Source organism: Cherax quadricarinatus, chromosome 75 (assembly GCF_038502225.1).
Source record: "Cherax quadricarinatus isolate ZL_2023a chromosome 75, ASM3850222v1, whole genome shotgun sequence".
Lineage (NCBI taxonomy): Eukaryota > Metazoa > Arthropoda > Malacostraca > Decapoda > Parastacidae > Cherax > Cherax quadricarinatus.
In genome coordinates this window covers 14,774,013-14,798,479 of record NC_091366.1, presented here as the reverse complement: position 1 = coordinate 14,798,479, position 24,467 = coordinate 14,774,013, and the positions used below count along the sequence as shown (strand labels likewise).

The window sequence follows — 24,467 nt, the reverse complement described above, 5'->3', positions numbered from 1 at the left end:
CCCTCAGACAAGGTTCCTGATAGGCAGAACCCCTCAGACAAGGTTCCTGATAGGCAAAACCCCTCAGACAAGGTTCCTGATAGGCAGAACCACTCAAAGTTCCTGATAGGCAGAACCACTCAGACAAAGTTCCTGATAGACAGAACCCCTCAGACAAGGTTCCTGATAGGCAGAACCCCTCAGACAGGGTTCCTGATAGGTAGAACCCCTCAGACAAGGTTCCTGATAGGCAGAACCCCTCAGACAAGGTTCCTGATAGGCAGAACCCCTCAGACAAGGATCCTGAGAGGCAGAACCCCTCAGACAAGGTTCCTGATAGGCAGAACCCCTCAGACAAAGTTCCTGATAGGTAGAACCCCTCAGACAAGGTTCCTGATAGGCAGAACCCCTCAGACAAGGTTCCTGATAGGCAGAACCCCTCAGACAAGGTTCCTGATAGGCAGAACCCCTCAGACAAGGGTCATGATAGGCAGAACCCCTCAGACAAGGTTCCTGATAGGCAGAACCCCTCAGACAAGGTTCCTGATAGGCAGAACCCCTCAGACAATGTTTCTGATAGGCAGAACCCCTCAGACAAGGTTCCTGATAGGCAGAACCCCTCAGACAAGGTTCCTGATAGGCAGAACCCCTCCGACAAGGTTCCTGATAGGCAGAACCCCTCAGACAAGGTTCCTGATAAGCAGAACCCCTCAGACAAGGTTCCTGATAGGCAGAACCCCTCAGACAAGTTTCTTGATAGGCAGAACCCCTCAGAGAAGGTTCCTGATAGGCAGAACCCCTCAGACTAGGTTCTTGATTGGCAGAACCCCTCAGACAAGGTTCCTAATAGGCAGAACCCCTCAGACAAGGTTCCTGATAGGCAGAACCCCTCAGACAAGGTTCCTGATAGGCAGAACCCCTCATACAAGGTTCCTGATAGGCAGAACCCCTCAGACAAGGTTCCTGATAGGCAGAACCCCTCAGACAAGGTTCCTGATAGGCAGAACCCCTCAGACAAGGTTTCTGATAGGCAGAACCCCTCAGACAAGGTTCCTGATAGGCAGAACCCCTCAGACAAGGTTCTTGATAGGCAGAACCCCTCAGACAAGGTTCCTGATAGGCAGAACCCCTCAGACAAGGTTCCTGATAGGCAGAACCCCTCAGACAAGGTTCCTGATAGGCAGAACCCCTCAGACAAGTTTCTTGATAGGCAGAACCCCTCAGACAAGGTTCCTGATAGGCAGAACCCCTCAGACTAGGTTCTTGATTGGCAGAACCCCTCAGACAAGGTTTCTGATAGGCAGAACCCCTCAGACAAGGTTCCTGATAGGCAGAACCCCTCAGACAAGGTTCCTGATAGGCAGAACCCCTCATACAAGGTTCCTGATAGGCAGACCCCCCAGACAAGGTTCCTGATAGGCAGAACCCCTCAGACAAGGTTCCTGATAGGCAGAACCACTCAGACAAGGTTCCTGATAGGCAGAACCCCTCAGACAAGGTTCCTGATAGGCAGAACCCCTCAGACAAGGTTCCTGATAGGCAGAACCTCTCAGACAAGGTTCCTGATAGGCAGAACCCCTCAGCCAAGGATCCTGATAGGCAGAACCCCTCAAAGTTCCTGATAGGCATAACCCCTCAAAGTTCCTGATAGGCAGAACCCCTCAGACAAGGTTCCTGATAGGCAGAACCCCTCAGACAAGGTTCCTGATAGGCAGAACCCCTCAGACAAAGTTCCTGATAGGCAGAACCCCTCAGACAAGGTTCCTGATAGGCAGAACCCCTCAGACAAGGTTCCTGATAGGTAGAACCCCTCAGACAAGGTTCCTGATAGGCAGAACCCCTCAGACAAGGTTCCTGATAGGCAGAACCCCTCAGACAAGGTTCCTGATAGGCAGAACCCCTCAGACAAGGTTCCTGATAGGCAGAACCCCTCAGACAAGGTTCCTGAAAGGCAGAACCCCTCAGACAAGGTTCCTGATAGGCAAAACCCCTCAGACAAGGTTCCTGATAGGCAGAACCACTCAAAGTTCCTGATAGGCAGAACCCCTCAGACAAGGTTCCTGATAGGCAGAACCCCTCATACAAGGTTCCTGATAGGCAGAACCCCTCAGACAAGGTTCCTGATAGGCAGAACCCCTCAGACAAGGATCCTGATAGGCAGAAACCCTCAGACAAGGTTCCTGATAGGCAGAACCCCTCAGACAAAGTTCCTGATAGGTAGATTCCCTCAGACAAGGTTCCTGATAGGCAGAACCCCTCAGACAAGGTTCCTGATAGGCAGAACCCCTCAGACAAGGTTCCTGATAGGCAGAACCCCTCAGACAAGGGTCATGATAGGCAGAACCCCTCAGACAAGGTTCCTGATAGGCAGAACCCCTCAGACAAGGTTCCTGATAGGCAGAACCCCTCAGACAAGGTTTCTGATAGGCAGAGCCCCTCAGACAAGGTTCCTGATAGGCAGAACCCCTCAGACAAGGTTCCTGATAGGCAGAACCCCTCAGACAAGGTTCCTGATAGGCAGAACCCCTCAGACAAGGTTCCTGATAGGCAGAACCCCTCAGAAAAGGTTCCTGATAGGCAGAACCCCTCAGACAAGTTTCTTGATAGGCAGAACCCCTCAGACAAGGTTCCTGATAGGCAGAACCCCTCAGACTAGGTTCTTGATTGGCAGAACCCCTCAGACAAGGTTCCTGATAGGCAGAACCCCTCAGACAAGGTTCCTGATAGGCAGAACCCCTCAGACAAGGTTCCTGATAGGCAGAACCCCTCATACAAGGTTCCTGATAGGCAGAACCCCTCAGACAAAGTTCCTGATAGGCAGAACCCCTCAGACAAGGTTCCTGATAGGCAGAACCCCTCAGACAAGCTTCCTGATAGGCAGAACCCCTCAGACAAGCTTCCTGATAGGCAGAACCCCTCAGACAAGGTTCCTGATAGGCAGAACCCCTCAGACAAGGTTCCTGATAGGCAGAACCCCTCAGACAAGGTTCCTGATAGGCAGAACCCCTCAGACAAGGTTCCTGATAGGCAGAACCCCTCAGACAAGGTTCCTGATAGGCAGATACCCTCAAAGTTCCTGATAGGCAGAACCCCTCAGACAAGGTTCCTGATAGACAGAACCCCTCAGACAAAGTTCCTGATAGGCAGAACCCCTCAGACAAGGTTCCTGATAGGCAGAACCCCTCAGACAAGGTTCCTGATAGGCAGTACCCCTCAGACAAGGTTCCTGATAGGCAGAACCCCTCAGACAAGGTTCCTGATAGGCAGAACCCCTCAGACAAGGTTCCTGATAGGCAGAACCTTTCAGACAAGGTTCCTGATAGGCAGAACCCCTCAGACAAAGCTCCTGATAGGCAGAACCCCTCAGACAAGGTTCCTGATAGGCAGAACCCCTCAGACAAGGTTCCTGATAGGCAGAACCCCTCAGACAATGTTCCTGATAGGCAGAACCCCTCAGACAAGGTTCCTGATAGGCAGAACCACTCAGACAAGGTTCCTGATAGGCAGAACCCCTCAGACAAGGTTCCTGATAGGCAGAACCCCTCAGACAAGGTTCCTGATAGGCAGGACCTCTCAGACAAGGTTCCTGATAGGCAGAACCCCTCAGACAAGGATCCTGATAGGCAGAACCCCTCAAAGTTCCTGATAGGCATAACCCCTCAAAGTTCCTGATAGGCAGAACCCCTCAGACAAGGTTCCTGATAGGCAGAACCCCTCAGACAAGGTTCCTGATAGGCAGAACCCCTCAGACAAAGTTCCTGATAGGCAGAACCCCTCAGACAAGGTTCCTGATAGGCAGAACCCCTCAGACAAGGTTCCTGATAGGTAGAACCCCTCAGACAAGGTTCCTGATAGGTAGAACCCCTCAGACAAGGTTCCTGATAGGCAGATCCCCTCAGACAAGGTTCCTGATAGGCAGAACCCCTCAGACAAGGTTCCTGATAGGCAGAACCCCTCAGACAAGGTTCCTGATAGGCAGAACCCCTCAGACAAGGTTCCTGATAGGCAGAACCCCTCAGACAAGGTTCCTGATAGGCAAAACCCCTCAGACAAGGTTCCTGATAGGCAGAACCACTCAAAGTTCCTGATAGGCAGAACCCCTCAGACAAGGTTCCTGATAGGCAGAACCCCTCATACAAGGTTCCTGATAGGCAGAACCCCTCAGACAAGGTTCCTGATAGGCAGAACCCCTCAGACAAGGTTCCTGATAGGCAGAACCCCTCAGACAAAGTTCCTGATAGGCAGAACCCCTCAGACAAGGTTCCTGATAGGCAGAACCCCTCAGACAAGGTTCCTGATAGGTAGAACCCCTCAGACAAGGTTCCTGATAGGCAGAACCCCTCAGACAAGGTTCCTGATAGGGAGAACCCCTCAGACAAGGTTCCTGATAGGCAGAACCCCTCAGACCAGGTTCCTGATAGGCAGAACCCCTCAGACAAGGTTCCTGATAGGCAGAACCCCTCAGACAAGGTTCCTGATAGGCAAAACCCCTCAGACAAGGTTCCTGATAGGCAGAACCACTCAAAGTTCCTGATAGGCAGAACCCCTCAGACAAGGTTCCTGATAGGCAGAACCCCTCATACAAGGTTAGTGATAGGCAGAACCCCTCATACAAGGTTCCTGATAGGCAGAACCCCTCAGACAAGGTTCCTGATAGGCAGAACCCCTCAGACAAGGTTCCTGATAGGCAGAACCCCTCAAAGTTCCTGATAGGTAGAACCCCTCAGACAAGGTTCCTGATAGGCAGAACCCCTCAGACAAGGTTCCTGATAGGCAGAACCCCTCAGACAAGGTTCCTGATAGGCAGAACCCCTCAGACAAGGGTCCTGATAGGCAGAACCCCTCAGACAAGGTTCCTGATAGGCAGAACCCCTCAGACAAGGTTCCTGATAGGCAGAACCCCTGAGACAAGGTTTCTGATAGGCAGAACTCCTCAGACAAGGTTCCTGATAGGCAGAACCCCTCAGACAAGGTTCCTGATAGGGAGAACCCCTCAGACAAGGTTCCTGATAGGCAGAACCCCTCAGACAAGGTTCCTGATAGGCAGAACCCCTCAGACAAGGTTCCTGATAGGCAGAACCTTTCAGACAAGTTTCTTGATAGGCAGAACCCCTCAGACAAGGTTCCTGATAGGCAGAACCCCTCAGACTAGGTTCTTGATTGGCAGAACCCCTCAGACAAGGTTCCTGATAGGCAGAACCCCTCAGACAAGGTTCCTGATAGGCAGAACCCTTCAGACAAGGTTCCTGATAGGCAGAACCCCTCATACAAGGTTCCTGATAGGCAGAACCCCTCAGACAAGGTTCCTGATAGGCAGAACCCCTCAGACAAGGTTCCTGATAGGCAGAACCCCTCAGACAAGCTTCCTGATAGGCAGAACACCTCAGACAAGGTTCCTGATAGGCAGAACCCCTCAGACAAGGTTCCTGATAGGTATAACCCCTCAGACAAGGTTCCTGATAGGCAGAACCCCTCAGACAAGGTTCCTGATAGGCAGAACCCCTCAGACAAGGTTCCTGATAGGCAGAACCCCTCAGACAATGTTCCTGATAGGCAGAACCCCTCAGACAAGGTTCCTGATAGGCAGAACCACTCAGACAAGGTTCCTGATAGGCAGAACCCCTCACAAAGGTTCCTGATAGGCAGAACCCCTCAGACAAGGTTCCTGATAGGCAAAACCCCTCAGACAAGGTTCCTGATAGGCAGAACCACTCAAAGTTCCTGATAGGCAGAACCCCTCAGACAAGGTTCCTGATAGGCAGAACCCCTCAGACAAGGTTCCTGATAGGCAGAACCCCTCAGACAAGGTTCCTGATAGGCAGAACCCCTCAGACAAGGATCCTGATAGGCAGAACCCCTCAGACAAGGTTCCTGATAGGCAGAACCCCTCAGACAAGGTTCCTGATAATCAGAACCCCTCAGACAAAGTTCCTGATAGGCATAACCCCTCAAAGTTCCTGATAGGCAGAACCCCTCAGACAAGGTTCCTGATAGGCAGAACCCCTCAGACAAGGTTCCTGATAGGCAGAACCCTTCAGACAAGGTTCCTGATAGGCAGAACCCCTCAGACAAGGTTCCTGATAGGCAGAACCCCTCAGACAAGTTTCTTGATAGGCAGAACCCCTCAGACAAGGTTCCTGATAGGCAGAACCCCTCGGACTAGGTTCTTGATTGGCAGAACCCCTCAGACAAGGTTCCTGATAGGCAGAACCCCTCAATGTTCCTGATAGGCAGAACCCCTCAGACAAGGTTCCTGATAGGCAGAACCCCTCATACAAGGTTCCTGATAGGCAGAACCCCTCAGACAAGGTTCCTGATAGGCAGAACCCCTCAGACAAGGTTCCTGATAGGCAGAACCCCTCAGACAAGCTTCCTGATAGGCAGAACACCTCAGACTAGGTTCCTGATAGGCAGAACCCCTCAGACAAGGTTCCTGATAGGTATAACCCCTCAGACAAGGTTCCTGATAGGCAGAACCCCTCAGACAAGGTTCCTGATAGGCAGAACCCCTCAGACAAGGTTCCTGATAGGCAGAACCCCTCAGACAATGTTCCTGATAGGCAGAACCCCTCAGACAAGGTTCCTGATAGGCAGAACCACTCAGACAAGGTTCCTGATAGGCAGAACCCCTCAGACAAGGTTCCTGATAGGCAGAACCCCTCAGACAAGGTTCCTGATAGGCAAAACCCCTCAGACAAGGTTCCTGATAGGCAGAACCACTCAAAGTTCCTGATAGGCAGAACCACTCAGACAAAGTTCCTGATAGACAGAACCCCTCAGACAAGGTTCCTGATAGGCAGAACCCCTCAGACAGGGTTCCTGATAGGTAGAACCCCTCAGACAAGGTTCCTGATAGGCAGAACCCCTCAGACAAGGTTCCTGATAGGCAGAACCCCTCAGACAAGGATCCTGAGAGGCAGAACCCCTCAGACAAGGTTCCTGATAGGCAGAACCCCTCAGACAAAGTTCCTGATAGGTAGAACCCCTCAGACAAGGTTCCTGATAGGCAGAACCCCTCAGACAAGGTTCCTGATAGGCAGAACCCCTCAGACAAGGTTCCTGATAGGCAGAACCCCTCAGACAAGGGTCATGATAGGCAGAACCCCTCAGACAAGGTTCCTGATAGGCAGAACCCCTCAGACAAGGTTCCTGATAGGCAGAACCCCTCAGACAATGTTTCTGATAGGCAGAACCCCTCAGACAAGGTTCCTGATAGGCAGAACCCCTCAGACAAGGTTCCTGATAGGCAGAACCCCTCCGACAAGGTTCCTGATAGGCAGAACCCCTCAGACAAGGTTCCTGATAAGCAGAACCCCTCAGACAAGGTTCCTGATAGGCAGAACCCCTCAGACAAGTTTCTTGATAGGCAGAACCCCTCAGAGAAGGTTCCTGATAGGCAGAACCCCTCAGACTAGGTTCTTGATTGGCAGAACCCCTCAGACAAGGTTCCTAATAGGCAGAACCCCTCAGACAAGGTTCCTGATAGGCAGAACCCCTCAGACAAGGTTCCTGATAGGCAGAACCCCTCATACAAGGTTCCTGATAGGCAGAACCCCTCAGACAAGGTTCCTGATAGGCAGAACCCCTCAGACAAGGTTCCTGATAGGCAGAACCCCTCAGACAAGGTTTCTGATAGGCAGAACCCCTCAGACAAGGTTCCTGATAGGCAGAACCCCTCAGACAAGGTTCTTGATAGGCAGAACCCCTCAGACAAGGTTCCTGATAGGCAGAACCCCTCAGACAAGGTTCCTGATAGGCAGAACCCCTCAGACAAGGTTCCTGAAAGGCAGAACCCCTCAGACAAGTTTCTTGATAGGCAGAACCCCTCAGACAAGGTTCCTGATAGGCAGAACCCCTCAGACTAGGTTCTTGATTGGCAGAACCCCTCAGACAAGGTTTCTGATAGGCAGAACCCCTCAGACAAGGTTCCTGATAGGCAGAACCCCTCAGACAAGGTTCCTGATAGGCAGAACCCCTCATACAAGGTTCCTGATAGGCAGACCCCCCAGACAAGGTTCCTGATAGGCAGAACCCCTCAGACAAGGTTCCTGATAGGCAGAACCACTCAGACAAGGTTCCTGATAGGCAGAACCCCTCAGACAAGGTTCCTGATAGGCAGAACCCCTCAGACAAGGTTCCTGATAGGCAGAACCTCTCAGACAAGGTTCCTGATAGGCAGAACCCCTCAGACAAGGATCCTGATAGGCAGAACCCCTCAAAGTTCCTGATAGGCATAACCCCTCAAAGTTCCTGATAGGCAGAACCCCTCAGACAAGGTTCCTGATAGGCAGAACCCCTCAGACAAAGTTCCTGATAGGCAGAACCCCTCAGACAAAGTTCTTGATAGAACCCCTCAGATAAGGTTCTTGATAGGTGGAACCCCTCAGACAAGGTTCCTGATAATTGAACCCCTCAGACAAGGTTCCTGATAGGCAGAACCCCTCAGACAAGGTTCCTGATAGGCAGAACCCCTCAGACAAGATTCTTGATAGGCAGAACCCCTCAGACAAGGTTCCTGATAGGCAGAACCCCTCAGACAAGGTTCCTGATAGGCAGAACCCCTCAGACAAGGTTCCTGATAGGCAAAACCCCTCAGACAAGGTTCCTGATAGGCAGAACCACTCAAAGTTCCTGATAGGCAGAACCCCTCAGACAAGGTTCCTGATAGGCAGAACCCCTCATACAAGGTTCCTGATAGGCAGAACCCCTCAGACAAGGTTCCTGATAGGCAGAACCCCTCAGACAAGGTTCCTGATAGGCAGAACCCCTCAGACAAAGTTCCTGATAGGCAGAACCCCTCAGACAAGGTTCCTGATAGGCAGAACCCCTCAGACAAGGTTCCTGATAGGTAGAACCCCTCAGACAAGGTTCCTGATAGGCAGAACCCCTCAGACAAGGTTCCTGATAGGGAGAACCCCTCAGAAAAGGTTCCTGATAGGCAGAACCCCTCAGACAAGGTTCCTGATAGGCAGAACCCCTCAGACCAGGTGATAGGCAGAACCCCTGATATTGGCAGAACCCCTCAGACAAGGTTCCTGATAGGCAGAACCCCTCAGACAAGGTTCCTGATAGGCAAAACCCCTCAGACAAGGTTCCTGATAGGCAGAACCACTCAAAGTTCCTGATAGGCAGAACCCCTCAGACAAGGTTCCTGATAGGCAGAACCCCTCATACAAGGTTAGTGATAGGCAGAACCCCTCATACAAGGTTCCTGATAGGCAGAACCCCTCAGACAAGGTTCCTGATAGGCAGAACCCCTCAGACAAGGTTCCTGATAGGCAGAACCCCTCAAAGTTCCTGATAGGTAGAACCCCTCAGACAAGGTTCCTGATAGGCAGAACCCCTCAGACAAGGTTCCTGATAGGCAGAACCCCTCAGACAAGGTTCCTGATAGGCAGAACCCCTCAGACAAGGTTCCTGATAGGCAGAACCCCTCAGACAAGGTTCCTGATAGGCAGAACCCCTCAGACAAGGTTCCTGATAGGCAGAACCCCTCAGACAAGGTTCCTGATAGGCAGAACCCCTCAGACAAGGTTCCTGATAGGCAGAACCCCTCAGACAAGGTTCCTGATAGGCAGAACCCCTCAGACAAGGTTCCTGATAGGCAGAACCCCTCAGACAAGGTTCCTGATAGGCAGAACCCCTCAGACAAGGTTCCTGATAGGCAGAACCTTTCAGACAAGTTTCCTGATAGGCAGAACCCCTCAGACAAGGTTCCTGATAGGCAGAACCCCTCAGACAAGGTTCTTGATAGGCAGAACCCCTCAGACAAGGTCCCTCATAGGCAGAACCCCTCCGTCACGGTTCCTGATAGGAAGAACCCCTCAGACAAGGTTCCTGATAGGCAGAACCCCTCAGACAAGGTTCCTGATAGGCAGAACCCCTCAGACAAGGTTCCTGATAGGCAGAACCCCTCAGACAATGTTCCTGATAGGCAGAACACCTCAGACAAGCTTCCTGATAGGCAGAACCCCTCAAAGCTTCCTCAGAACCCCTCAAGGTTCCTGATAGGCAGAACCCCTCAGACAAGGTTCCTGATAGGTATAACCCCTCAGACAAGGTTCCTGATAGGCAGAACCCCTCAGACAAGGTTCCTGATAGGCAGAACCCCTCAGACAAGGTTCCTGATAGGCAGAACCCCTCAGACAATGTTCCTGATAGGCAGAACCCCTCAGACAAGGTTCCTGATAGGCAGAACCACTCAGACAAGGTTCCTGATAGGCAGAACCCCTCACAAAGGTTCCTGATAGGCAGAACCCCTCAGACAAGGTTCCTGATAGGCAAAACCCCTCAGACAAGGTTCCTGATAGGCAGAACCACTCAAAGTTCCTGATAGGCAGAACCCCTCAGACAAGGTTCCTGATAGGCAGAACCCCTCAGACAAGGTTCCTGATAGGCAGAACCCCTCAGACAAGGTTCCTGATAGGCAGAACCCCTCAGACAAGGATCCTGATAGGCAGAACCCCTCAGACAAGGTTCCTTATAGGCAGAACCCCTCAAAGTTCCTGATAGGTAGAACCCCTCAGACAAGGTTCCTGATAGGCAGAACCCCTCAGACAAGGTTCCTGATAGGCAGAACCCCTCAGACAAGGTTCCTGATAGGCAGAACCCCTCAGACAAGGTTCCTGATAGGCAGAACCCCTCAGACAAGGATCCTGATAGGCAGAACCCCTCAGACAAGGTTCCTTATAGGCAGAACCCCTCAAAGTTCCTGATAGGTAGAACCCCTCAGACAAGGTTCCTGATAGGCAGAACCCCTCAGACAAGGTTCCTGATAGGCAGAACCCCTGAGACAAGGTTCCTGATAGGCAGAACCCCTCAGACAAGGGTCATGATAGGCAGAACCCCTCAGACAAGGTTCCTGATAGGCAGAACCCCTCAGACAAGGTTTCTGATAGGCAGAACCCCTCAGACAAGGTTCCTGATAGGCAGAACCCCTCAGACAAGGTTCCTGATAGGCAGAACCCCTCAGACAAGGTTCCTGATAGGCAGAACCCCTCAGACAAGGTTCCTGATAGGCAGAACCCCTCAGACAAGGTTCCTGATAGGCAGAACCCCTCAGACAAGTTTCTTGATAGGCAGAACCCCTCAGAGAAGGTTCCTGATAGGCAGAACCCCTCAGACTAGGTTCTTGATTGTCAGAACCCCTCAGACAAGGTTCCTGATAGGCAGAACCCCTCAGACAAGGTTCCTGATAGGCAGAACCCCTCAGACAAGGTTCCTGATAGGCAGAACCCCTCATACAAGGTTCCTGATAGGCAGAACCCCTCAGACAAGGTTCCTGATAGGCAGAACCCCTCAGACAAGATTCCTGATAGGCAGAACCCCTCAGACAAGCTTCCTGATAGGCAGAACACCTCAGACAAGGTTCCTGATAGGCAGAACCCCTCAGACAAGGTTCCTGATAGGCAGAACCCTTCAGACAAGGTTCCTGATAGGCAGAACACCTCAGACAAGGTTCCTGATAGGCTGAACCCCTCAGACAAGGTTCCTGATAGGCAGAACCCCTCAGACAAGGTTCCTGATAGGCAGAACCCCTCAGACAAGGTTCCTGATAGGCAGAACCCCTCAGACAAGGTTCCTGATAGGCAGAACCCCTCAGACAAGGTTCCTGATAGGCAGAACCTTTCAGACAAGTTTCTTGATAGGCAGAACCCCTCATACAAGGTTCCTGATAGGCAGAACCCCTCAGACAAGGTTCCTGATAGGCAGAACCCCTCAGACAAGGTTCCTGATAGGCAGAACCCCTCAAAGTTCCTGATAGGTAGAACCCCTCAGACAAGGTTCCTGATAGGCAGAACCCCTCAGACAAGGTTCCTGATAGGCAGAACCCCTCAGACAAGGTTCCTGATAGGCAGAACCCCTCAGACAAGGGTCCTGATAGGCAGAACCCCTCAGACAAGGTTCCTGATAGGCAGAACCCCTCAGACAAGGTTCCTGATAGGCAGAACCCCTGAGACAAGGTTTCTGATAGGCAGAACTCCTCAGACAAGGTTCCTGATAGGCAGAACCCCTCAGACAAGGTTCCTGATAGGGAGAACCCCTCAGACAAGGTTCCTGATAGGCAGAACCCCTCAGACAAGGTTCCTGATAGGCAGAACCCCTCAGACAAGGTTCCTGATAGGCAGAACCCCTCAGACAAGTTTCTTGATAGGCAGAACCCCTCAGACAAGGTTCCTGATAGGCAGAACCCCTCAGACTAGGTTCTTGATTGGCAGAACCCCTCAGACAAGGTTCCTGATAGGCAGAACCCCTCAGACAAGGTTCCTGATAGGCAGAACCCCTCAGACAAGGTTCCTGATAGGCAGAACCCCTCATACAAGGTTCCTGATAGGCAGAACCCCTCAGACAAGGTTCCTGATAAGCAGAACCCCTCAGACAAGGTTCCTGATAGGCAGAACCCCTCAGACAAGCTTCCTGATAGGCAGAACACCTCAGACAAGGTTCCTGATAGGCAGAACCCCTCAGACAAGGTTCCTGATAGGTATAACCCCTCAGACAAGGTTCCTGATAGGCAGAACCCCTCAGACAAGGTTCCTGATAGGCAGAACCCCTCAGACAAGGTTCCTGATAGGCAGAACCACTCAATGTTCCTGATAGGCAGAACCCCTCAGACAAGGTTCCTGATAGGCAGAACCACTCAGACAAGGTTCCTGATAGGCAGAACCCCTCAGACAAGGTTCCTGATAGGCAGAACCCCTCAGACAAGGTTCCTGATAGGCAAAACCCCTCAGACAAGGTTCCTGATAGGCAGAACCACTCAAAGTTCCTGATAGGCAGAACCCCTCAGACAAGGTTCCTGATAGGCAGAACCCCTCAGACAAGGTTCCTGATAGGCAGAACCCCTCAGACAAGGTTCCTGATAGGCAGAACCCCTCAGACAAGGATCCTGATAGGCAGAACCCCTCAGACAAGGTTCCTTATAGGCAGAACCCCTCAAAGTTCCTGATAGGTAGAACCCCTCAGACAAGGTTCCTGATAGGCAGAACCCCTCAGACAAGGTTCCTGATAGGCAGAACCCCTGAGACAAGGTTCCTGATAGGCAGAACCCCTCAGACAAGGGTCATGATAGGCAGAACCCCTCAGACAAGGTTCCTGATAGGCAGAACCCCTCAGACAAGGTTTCTGATAGGCAGAACCCCTCAGACAAGGTTCCTGATAGGCAGAACCCCTCAGACAAGGTTCCTGATAGGCAGAACCCCTCAGACAAGGTTCCTGATAGGCAGAACCCCTCAGACAAGGTTCCTGATAGGCAGAACCCCTCAGACAAGGTTCCTGATAGGCAGAACCCCTCAGACAAGTTTCTTGATAGGCAGAACCCCTCAGAGAAGGTTCCTGATAGGCAGAACCCCTCAGACTAGGTTCTTGATTGTCAGAACCCCTCAGACAAGGTTCCTGATAGGCAGAACCCCTCAGACAAGGTTCCTGATAGGCAGAACCCCTCAGACAAGGTTCCTGATAGGCAGAACCCCTCATACAAGGTTCCTGATAGGCAGAACCCCTCAGACAAGGTTCCTGATAGGCAGAACCCCTCAGACAAGATTCCTGATAGGCAGAACCCCTCAGACAAGCTTCCTGATAGGCAGAACACCTCAGACAAGGTTCCTGATAGGCAGAACCCCTCAGACAAGGTTCCTGATAGGCAGAACCCTTCAGACAAGGTTCCTGATAGGCAGAACACCTCAGACAAGGTTCCTGATAGGCAGAACCCCTCAGACAAGGTTCCTGATAGGCAGAACCCCTCAGACAAGGTTCCTGATAGGCAGAACCCCTCAGACAAGGTTCCTGATAGGCAGAACCCCTCAGACAAGGTTCCTGATAGGCAGAACCCCTCAGACAAGGTTCCTGATAGGCAGAACCCCTCAGACAAGGTTCTTGTACATAGAACAATTTAAGTTTTAAAGACAACTAGAAATTCTGAATCAAAATTTTATAGTAAGATTAAATATTCTAATTATTTTTTTGCATATATATATAGAAATATATATATATATATATATATATATATATATATATATATATATATATATATAGAAATATTTTGTTGAACAGTAGTTTGAGCTAGTATAGAAAGGCTTCTTCAGTCGAGTACAGAGGAGGCAGGTGCAGTTGTGTAATGATGTAATCAGTCCCCCAACCTTGGAGAAGCTGGGTAGCTTTAAGAAGAGACTGGACAAATATATGAGTGGGAGGGGCTGGGTTTGATTGGTGCCAAGGGGTACGGGAGTTATTTCTTGAGTAGCTTTAGGTAGATGTCGTTTTGATGAGGACCTGCCTCGTATGGGGCAGTAGGCCTTCTGCAGTGTTTCTACATTCTTATGTTCTTAAACAGTATTGGAGGTGGTCAGTCCCTCAGTCTGGGACAGAGTTCAGCTGGAGTCTTCTTCTCCAGGTTGAGGGACTGACCACTTCAGATACTGTTTTTTTTCAAGGTTGATGGACTGATTACATATCTTTAGTTCACTACTACTGCGCCCTTGGTATTTGACTGAAGACGCCTGCTGTGTAAGTGAAACATTTCTGAATTTAGATACCCAACTTTTGCACGTGTGTCTTAAACATCTGCTTGTCGGTATTTTATATATTTTTCAACATTTACCTTTAATAAACTACACTAGAAATGACTTTAAGGATCATGTCAGTTCACATGTTTTCTAATGTCATGTTTATTTGTCCACTATAATGTACCTTGTCCATAATTACCATCACATTTGCTTTGTGTCGTAAGGTGAAGTTCAGGATCTTGACTTAATTCATGGTATAACTTAACAAATTTTTGAGGACATTTGTGTTGCAACACAAATTTTTGAGGACACTTGTGTTGCAACACAAATTTTTGAGGACATTTTTGTTGCAACACAAATTTTTGAGGACAATTGTGTCGCAACACAAATTTTTGAGGACACTTGTGTTGCAACACAAATTTTTGAGGACAGTTGTGTCGCAACACAAATTTTTGAGGACAGTTGTGTTGCAACACAAATTTTTGAGGACAGTTGTGTCGCAACACAAATTTTTGAGGACAGTTGTGTTGCAACACAAATTTTTGAGGACAGTTGTGTCGCAACACAAATTTTTGAGGACAGTTGTGTTGCAACACAAATTTTTGAGGACAGTTGTGTTGCAACACAAATTTTTGAGGACAGTTGTGTCGCAACACAAATTTTTGAGGACAGTTGTGTTGCAACACAAATTTTTGAGGACACTTGTGTTGCAACACAAATTTTTGAGGACACTTGTGTTGCAACACAAATTTTTGAGGACACTTGTGTTGCAACACAAATTTTTGAGGACACTTGTGTTGCAACACAAATTTTTGAGGACACTTGTGTTGCAACACAAATTTTTGAGGACACTTGTGTCGCAACACAAATTTTTGAGGACAGTTGTGTTGCAACACAAATTTTTGAGGACACTTGTGTTGCAACACAAATTTTTGAGGACAATTGTGTCGCAACACAAATCTTTGAGGACAGTTGTGTTGCAACACAAATTTTTGAGGACAGTTGTGTTGCAACACAAATTTTTGAGGACAGTTGTGTTGCAACACAAATTTTTGAGGACAATTGTGTCGCAACACAAATCTTTGAGGACAGTTGTGTTGCAACACAAATCTTTGAGGACAGTTGTGTTGCAACACAAATCTTTGAGGACAGTTGTGTTGCAACACAAATCTTTGAGGACAGTTGTGTCGCAACACAAATCTTTGAGGACAATTGTGTCGCAACACAAATCTTTAAGAACAGTTGTGTTGCAACACAATTTTTTGATGACTGTGTTGCAACACAAATTTTTGAGGACAATTGTGTTGCAACACAAGTGTCCTCAAAGATTTGTTAAGTTACACCATGAATTAAGTCAAGATCCTGATTATTATTATTATTATAATCAAGGGGGAAGCGCTAAACCCGGAGGATTATACAGCGCCTGGGGGGGGGGATGTGGAAGGCATTCAGGCTTAATTCGGGGAACTGGAGCACAGATCCAATTCCCTAAATCAAGAGCCCCTCACCAACATCAAGGAACCTTCCTTGAGGGGTCAAGATCCTGAACCTCACCTTACGAAACAAACAAAACAAATACTACAGTAATTACGGACCAAGTAGATTATAGAGGAAAAAAAATAAACATGACATTAGAAACCAGGTGAAACTGACGTGACACTTCAAGTCATCTCTAGCTGGTTTATTAAGGGTAAATGACTATAATGAGTTAGACTAGTGTTGTTGCTTGTGACAGGTTATGTCCTGGCTGACGCTGGTTATGACGTCTGGATGACCAACGCTCGTGGCAACACTTATTCCAGGAAACACCTCACTCTCTCCCCACAACACAAACATTTCTGGCAGTTTAGGTAAGAAATATTAGTTTTTTTTTTACACTCGATAATATTATGTAATTTTTTTGCAGTCTTTATCAACACTTTTAAATCCATTACATAAATAATCCGCACATAGAAGCTTATTGACAAGTCACACTAATATACGAAGGTGAAGGAGCCAGGATATATAGGAGATAGAGACGGGACAGAAAGAAAAAAAATTTGAAATTGGCTTTTCGTTCATAAGAGTAGAGTATATTGTTATAATAATAATAATAATAATAATAATAATAATAATAATAATAATAATAATCTTTATTTCTACAAGAACATGTACAAGGTATACAGACCATAGCTGACATCAATAACATACTACTATATAGAATGCCACTTGTTATGCTGGATATTTCGGGCAAATTAGGTCAGTTTTGTCCCAGGATGCCACCCACACCAGTCCACTAACACCCAGGTACCCATTTTACTGATTCAGTTCAATTCAGATTTATTCTCTATAAGGGTTACAATGTGGGGTTTACAGGTTTTGGGTATTGTGTGGTTTACATGTTATAAAATACTAATTACAGAGGGGGCCACTAGGACACCTAGCATGGCTAGGCATTTCCAGCAGACTTAGATTAAATCTTAACATTAAATCCTTACAGATTATGGTATTAAGGCTAAGTGACTACATTATAATTTGTGAGTTTAGCAATGTGAATGTTTTTGTTTTGGCACAATACAAAGTGTCTATATTGGAGTATCATAGGCAAACTTATGACTAGTTAGGATTTATTATTTTAAGATTAAGATTAGTATTTCTGGGTTTATAATCAGTGGGTGAGTGAGTGTAATTGTGAACCACCAGGTGGTTATCATGTAGTTAGTTGTCGGGGTGGATCAGGCAGATAAGATGTTTTCTAACTGTAGTTTTGAAAGTGATGAATGTGTCTGCAGTTCTAGAGTTTTCAGGTAGGGTGTTCCAGATTTTAGGTCCTCTGAAATACATTGAATTTTTGTAAAGGTTTAGTCGAACACGGGGAATGTCATAGAGATGTTTGTGTCTGGTCTTATTATTATATTATTATAATCAAAAAGAAGCGCTAAGCCAGTCTGGTCTTATGCCTGTGGATCCTGTCACAACTATCAAGAAATGGTTTTAGGTCAAGGTTAATATTGAAATTTAAGGTCTTGTAGATATAGATTGCACTGTAGTAAGTGTAGATGTTCTGAACAGGGAGTAAGTTTAGATTTATGAAGAGTGGAGGGGTGTGTTGCCAGGGATGGGATTTAGTGATTATTCTTACTGCGGCTTTTTGTTGGGTTATTATTGGCTTTAGGTGTGTTGCTGCAGTTGAACCCCAAGCACAGATAGCATAGGTGAGGTATGGATATATAAGTGAATGGTAAAGTGTGAGAAGGGCAGTTTGCGGCACGTAGTATCGTATCTTGGAGAGGATCCCCATCATTTTGGATACTTTTTTTGTTATGTGTTGGATATGGGTGCTGAAATTTAGGTTGTTGTCGAGGTACAGGCCTAGGAATTTGCCCTCATTATGTGTGGCAATTAGTGTTGTCGATCTTAATGTTAAGTTGCGCAACACCTGCTCTGCTACCAAACATAATATAGTAGGTTTTGACAGTGTTAAGTGTAAGTTTATTGGCTGTCATCCAAGTCGATATTTTGAGCAACTCCTCGTTAACAATGGTGTTGAGGGTGGCAAGATTAGGGTGGGAGATGACATAAGTCGTGTCGTCAGCAAAGAGAATGGGTTTCAGGTGTTGGGATATGTTTGGAAGATCATTGATGTAAATGAGGAAGAGCAGGGGTCCAAGGACACTTCCCTGCAGAACTCCAGTATCAAGTGGCCGTATTGATGAGGCTGTGTCTTTAATGGTGATATACTGATACCTATTAGAAAGGTAGGATTTAAAATATGCAAGCGCATGGCCTCTTATACCATAGTGGTCAAGTTTGTGGAGTAGGATGCCGTGGTCTACTGTGTCAAACGCTCTTCTTAGGTCAATAAAAATTCCTAGGGGATATTCCTTATTTTCCAATGCTGTGTAAAGCAGATCTAGCATTTTTATAATTGCATCATTAGTGCTTTTATTTTTCCTGAATCCAAATTGGCAGGGGTTGAGCATGTTTTGTGACGTTATAAATGAATATAGTCTCCTGTGCACGAGTTTCTCGAAGATTTTGGATAGCAATGGTAAGTTTGATATTGGCCTATAGTTGTTTAAGTCTGTAGGGTCACCACCTTTATGTATTGGTGTAACCCTTGCTGCCTTGAGTAGTGTCGGGAAAGTGCTAGTTTCTAGTGGCTTGTTAAAAAGTAATGTAATAGCATGTGACAGGATATGGGCCGCTCGCTTGTACAGTAATGGTGGGACGTGAGATAGATTCCCCGAGTTATTTTTAAGTGACTTCATGATCGCGGTGACTTCCGTAGGCTCAGTTGGTGCAAGATAGAAGGAATTTGGGAAATTCCCATCTAGGTAGTCCCCGGCACGGGCATTGGTACGTGGGATTTTACTGGCGAGATTAGATCCTAAGTTTGAGAAGAAGTCGTTTATCTTGTTAGCTGTATCAGTGGGATGCAGTGGTGTTTTATGAGGTTTAGTTAAACAATATTCTTGTTTTTTTTCAGTTTGTGGATCCCCAGAATCTGGGAAAGTGTTTTCCAGGTCTTTTTTATATCTCCTCTTGTGTCAGTGAATCTGCTGGAGTAGTACAGTTGTTTGGCTTTCTTTATTAGTTTGGTGAGAACCGTTGAATATTGTTTGAGAATATCTTTGTGTATTAAGCCCTGTCTATATTGCTTTTCATATTGGTGTTTCTTATCAATGGATTTCAGAATGCTGCTGGTTAGCCATGGGCAACCAAGCCGTTTATTCGTGATCTGTTTCGCTTTTATAGGACAATGTTTGTTGTATAGTCTAAGTATTGTGTTAAGAAAAATGTCTGTCCAGTCGTCAATACCATTGGCATTGGAGAATTGTGTAGGCCAGTCAACAGTCTCTAGGTCTGGAAATATAAACACAAATGCAGTATAATGTGATCCTTTATTGACAACGTTTCACCCACACAGTGGGCTTTTTCAAGTCACACACGGATCTACCTGGGGTTGGAAGGTACTCTCGTACCTTCCAACCCCAGGTAGATCCGTGTGTGACTTGAAAAAGCCCACTGTGTGGGTGAAACGTTGTCAATAAAGGATCACATTATACTGCATTTGTGTTTATATTTCCATTGTGTCGGTATTTTATACCATTTATTACCAGTCTCTAGGTCTGCTGTGAAATTCCTTATTGAGGCCTCGTCATGGAGTCTAAATGAAACTTTGTTGTATTCGAGTGGTGGCTTACTAATGTTTGTTAAGAGGAAGGTTGGGTAGTGGTCAGTAGTGGTGTCTGTGATTATCCCTGATTTAAGGGGGGCTAGTATATTGGTCCATATGTGGTCTATTATGGTTGCACTTGTCTCAGTCAGTCTGGTTGGTATGAGAAGTGTGTTGTTCATATTGTTGATGAAATCAGTTACTGGCTGATCATCTGGTAGGCCAAGGTTGATGTTGAAGTCTCCAGCTAAGAGGTGGTGGTGCTTGTTCATTTGTCTGTTTGTTATTAGTGACTTTAGATTCTCACTGAAGTTTGGGATGTTTGTGTGGGGTATCCGGTATATGGCACCGATTGTTATAGGCGTCTTGAGTTTTTTTTTTTACAGTAAAATTAGCAAAAATGTATTCCCCATATTTATCACTAAAGCAATTAGTGCTAATACAAGATAGTTGGTTAGAGTAATAGACTGCAGTACCACCCCCAACTTGGTATGGTCTGCAGTTGTGGATTGCTGTGTATCCTGGTAGTGGGTAGATATCAATTGTATCCTGCTTATGCCAGGTCTCAGTGAGAATAATGCAGGAGAAGGGTGTCTTTAGTGACTCAAGGAGTGCCAGGAGGTCATCATAGTGTTTGCTTAAGGACCTGATATTGTAGTTAAGAACTGATAGACTTTGAGCAGTGTTCAGGATAGTGCTGGCTTGTGATGCTGTGTAATAAAGGCAGTTACTTTCCAATAAGTTTTGATTGTGTGTTAGATTATGGAGGTTTAGATCAGGGTCAACGTGATCATTCATCTTTATGTTTAAATAGTGGTTGTTTATATCCTGTATTATGTGGCGAGTTCTAATACTGATTTCTGTGAAGAAACACACCCAATGCTTCAACCCTCATCGGGAATCGAGCCCAGACTCTCACTGTGTGAAGCGAGAGTTTTAACTACCAGGCCACGGGCCACCGTTGGTAAACAATAGCTTCTGGCTCCTTATCTTCTTTCAATGATTTCTTAATATTAATTTTCTCTAAGGATTTTATTATATCAAGTCTAGTAATTTGTCAATAATTAGTTTTGTCAGTGTAAGGCTGTGAGAAGTAATTTTGCTTCCTAAGAACATTAAACTTTTCGTAGGAACATTTGTTCTCGTGAAAAGTGAGAAACTACGTCAATAGATAAGGAAAAAACCATCTGCATAAAAAATGAGAAATCAATTGGAAAGACAGGTGAGAAATAAATGCATAGATAGGAACAAGTCGGGTAAAATCTGCATTATCTGATGTGTTTTATTCAAATTTATGTTAGATTAATACACGAGTGAGAGAGGTTTAATTTGAGTGAGACTTGCATATGAGTAAATAGGGTTTATAGGGTGACATTGAAAATGGGTTGTGGGGTTTGGGTTTGAGAAGAACCTGCCCAGTATGGGCCAGTAGACCAGCTGCAGTGTTCCTCCTTTCTTATGTGTTGTGTACCTTGCAGCTGGACTGAAATGGCGAAGTATGATGTACCAGCAGCTATAGACTACATATTGAATGTAACATACAATAAGGATCTTTATTACGTGGGTTTCAGTATGGGTACGACCATCTTCTGGGCCATGTTGAACGAGCACCCACATTATGCTTCCAAGGTAAGAACTCAACACATAATCTGTTGAACAGCTTCAGGACTTTCGATAGAGTGTTACTGACAGCAGTTAGAGCAACCTCTAAACACTTTCAGTCATAAATCTTCCTTGACAACCAATCTATCTTCACAGTGGCTAGCGCATCGGTCTGGAGTTTTATGGGTCTTTGATCGCGGGTTCAGTCCCCGCCCGTGGTATAGTTTATCTTCACTGAACTTCACGAGGTGTCCAACATCGCGTTTTTATGGTCATCACGACTGCAGGCGTTCCTGTGCGCCATGATCTTAATATCTAGAGATCTCACTGTTTCCCCGTCACATATGTTTTGTTAGAGGGTGAAGGTTCAAGGTTCCCAGTCTATCTTTACATGGGAAATTCCTTATACAGTGGATAAATTTTGTCATGCTGTCCATTCAGTAGTACGGCGACCAAAACTGAACAGCATAACCTAAGTGAGGCCTTAATAGTGATGTACATAGCTGTAAGAGATAAGATAAGATAAGATTTTGTTCGGATTTTTAACCCCGGAGGGTTAGCCACCCAGGATAACCCAAGAAAGTCAGTGCGTCATCGAGGACTGTCTAACTTATTTCCATTGGGGTCCTTAATCTTGCCCCCCAGGATGCGACCCACACCAGTCGACTAACACCCAGGTACCTATTTGCTGCTAGGTGAACAGGACAATAGGTGTAAGGAAACGTGTCGGAATTTCCACCCGCCGGGAATCGAACCCGGGCCCTCCGTGTGTGAAGCGGGAGCTTTAGCCACCAGACCACCGGGTCACAATTTTTGAACTCCTTATGCTTCTTGATACATATCCAAGTAATCCGGAAGTTATACTATATTCAAATTGCTAATCAACAGGATACTACCCACTCTGGGGAGAGCTGTAACAAGTTATTGGTAGGTCCTTTGCAAATCAGACCCATCTCCTCATAACTATACTACTACAACCACCACCACCCTCTGGATGCTTTCCACCTGACTCTTGCTAGAGAGAATCACCAGACAGACATACAGAAGTACATAGCTTCTTCCGAGAGGAAGAGGACACGATGTTCCAAGGACAGAACTGAGGACTCAGATTTAGAAATGTGGGGCGAAGTATTGGCGAAGAATCTACAAGACCACTCACTGGACTCATGGAACAGCGAGGCCAGTGAAACCAGCCTGGCCAGTGAGACAGGTATGAATGAAGAAATGCCCATCCCAACGAAGGTTGGCAGAAAGTACGATCTTCAAAGTCCAAGAGGAGGTACAGTGTTTCCTTGCAGATCACTCAAGCTAAAACATCCGCATACAACAAATTCAGACACATCAACAAAGGACACCATGACAGCCCGTATGCTGCTATAATTTACCTGGGAGAAAATACGGCCTGAAGATATCAGTATCCACAAACCTGCAAGGAGAGTTCATTCTCACTCCCGAAATATAACATCCTGTGAACTACTTCTGTAGGTGAACGATCTCAAATCACCACTCGTTGCCATTGAGCTAAAATCCATAGAGTGAGCGACGAAAGGTATTTTAATGTGCTATCCACTAGACATGCCTCTTGATGCAATCCACAGTAACGAAGACATCCCGAAAGCTAAGGGACTCTGAGCCAAGAAGGGCGGCAACGCAGCAACGAGGCAGGTCTTGGTCCAACACAGAAGACCTCTCCCAGCTAAACTGGATCTCGGTTGCTGGGGAAAATACCAAGTTATGATGTATAACCCATAACTTTTGAGGTCCTTCAGGTGCCAGAGATACAATCACCTCAGCGCCCGACCAAGAACTACCTGGATGAACTAAAAAGAGGAGAGGCTACAGAATCTCGGTGTCTGAATAGCGGTAAGAAGCATCATGCCTGGAACCTGCACTGCTCGTAGATTATTATTATAAAAAAGAAGCGCTAAACCACAAGGGCTACACAGCGCTGCTGCACTGCTCGTAGATGTAGAGGCTCCGCCGGACCAAGGCATCATGGAAAATCCCAGTTGTCAAGTTTCCAACGTCAAACAGAGCCTTCACCACAGAGCAGCAGCCTCGTCCAGAGGAGGCTACAGTAACACAGAATAGACTTAATTTTAAATGAGTTCTTCTTTTTAAAATTTTTATTTAAATTTTCATTATTTTAAATATTATATATATAAAAAAATATATATATATATATTATATATATATATTATATATATATATTATATATGTTTAATAAATAAAATTTTTTGGTCATTTTGGAACTCATTTAAAATAAATCCTTTTAAACCTTAACAAAATTAAAATATATTTTTTTTTAATAATGTAAAAATTTATAATTTTAATAAGAACTTAAAAACTTTAGCTATTTTAAAAAAATTTATTTTAAAACAAATATTTTTGATTTTTTACTAAATTTATTAAACAAACCATGAAAAATTTTTTGTTAAACAGGATTTTTTAAATATTGCATCACAAAATTTTCCTTTTTTGGAAAGTGTTTATTTAACCCAAAATAAAAATTTTGCCTATTTTCCCATTTTATATATATTATTATTATATATATATATATATATATATATATATATATATATATATATTAAAAAACAATATACTCAGTCACAACATAATTTAGGTTCAGACATGTTTGGGGCCCCAACCGACATAATGAATGTCACGGGAAACATTCCCCAAAATTCCTTAATAAAAAAAAATAAAGTGGACCTAACCAAGTCTAACTGATTAAGCTGGGGGAAAATCTAAGCAACACAGCCCAACATGCCTAAAAGTTCTTGGTGGTCGATGTATCACAACATTCCTCTAAAAAGGGTAGATGTAAAATGAAAAAGACAGGCGCTCCTTTCAGGCGACGGAAAAGAATAACAAAGGGGGCTAAAAGATAATTATCGGAAATCGTAGGGGAAAACCCGGTCGGGGAAATAGGCATCGAACTTAAACTAAAGGAATCTTATAGGAGTCAGGAATAGGGAAAAACTAAAACCCCTTAAATCAGAAAAACCCAAGATTTTTTTTTCTTAAAAAAAGTCGAGAACAACGTCAGTATTGGGCCCCTCAAAAGATGGGTCCTACAGATGACAACGAAATGGTGATCTCAATCCCCCTATGACTCAGTTTTTGAAGCCGCTCGGCTGAAATCGAAGATCAAAAATTTAATTTTTATGAAACCCAAAAATTTTATTAACCAAAACCTATCCATTTTATCCTGAAAATGACTT

General features: G+C 46.1%; 1 protein-coding gene across 1 annotated transcript in view; it reads left to right on the top strand.

Annotated features, from left to right (window-relative positions):
• LOC128691794 (lipase 3) overlaps window positions 1-21,414 on the top strand; it is a 67,231-nt gene extending 45,817 nt beyond the window's left edge. Inside the window, exons 4-5 of the mRNA XM_070100842.1 lie at window positions 16,219-16,333; window positions 21,120-21,414. Coding sequence (XP_069956943.1) covers window positions 16,219-16,333; window positions 21,120-21,297 — 293 coding nt within the window. The 3' untranslated portion in view covers window positions 21,298-21,414. The remainder of the gene's footprint in view (window positions 1-16,218; window positions 16,334-21,119) is intronic.
• Window positions 21,415-24,467: the final 3,053 nt, after the last annotated feature.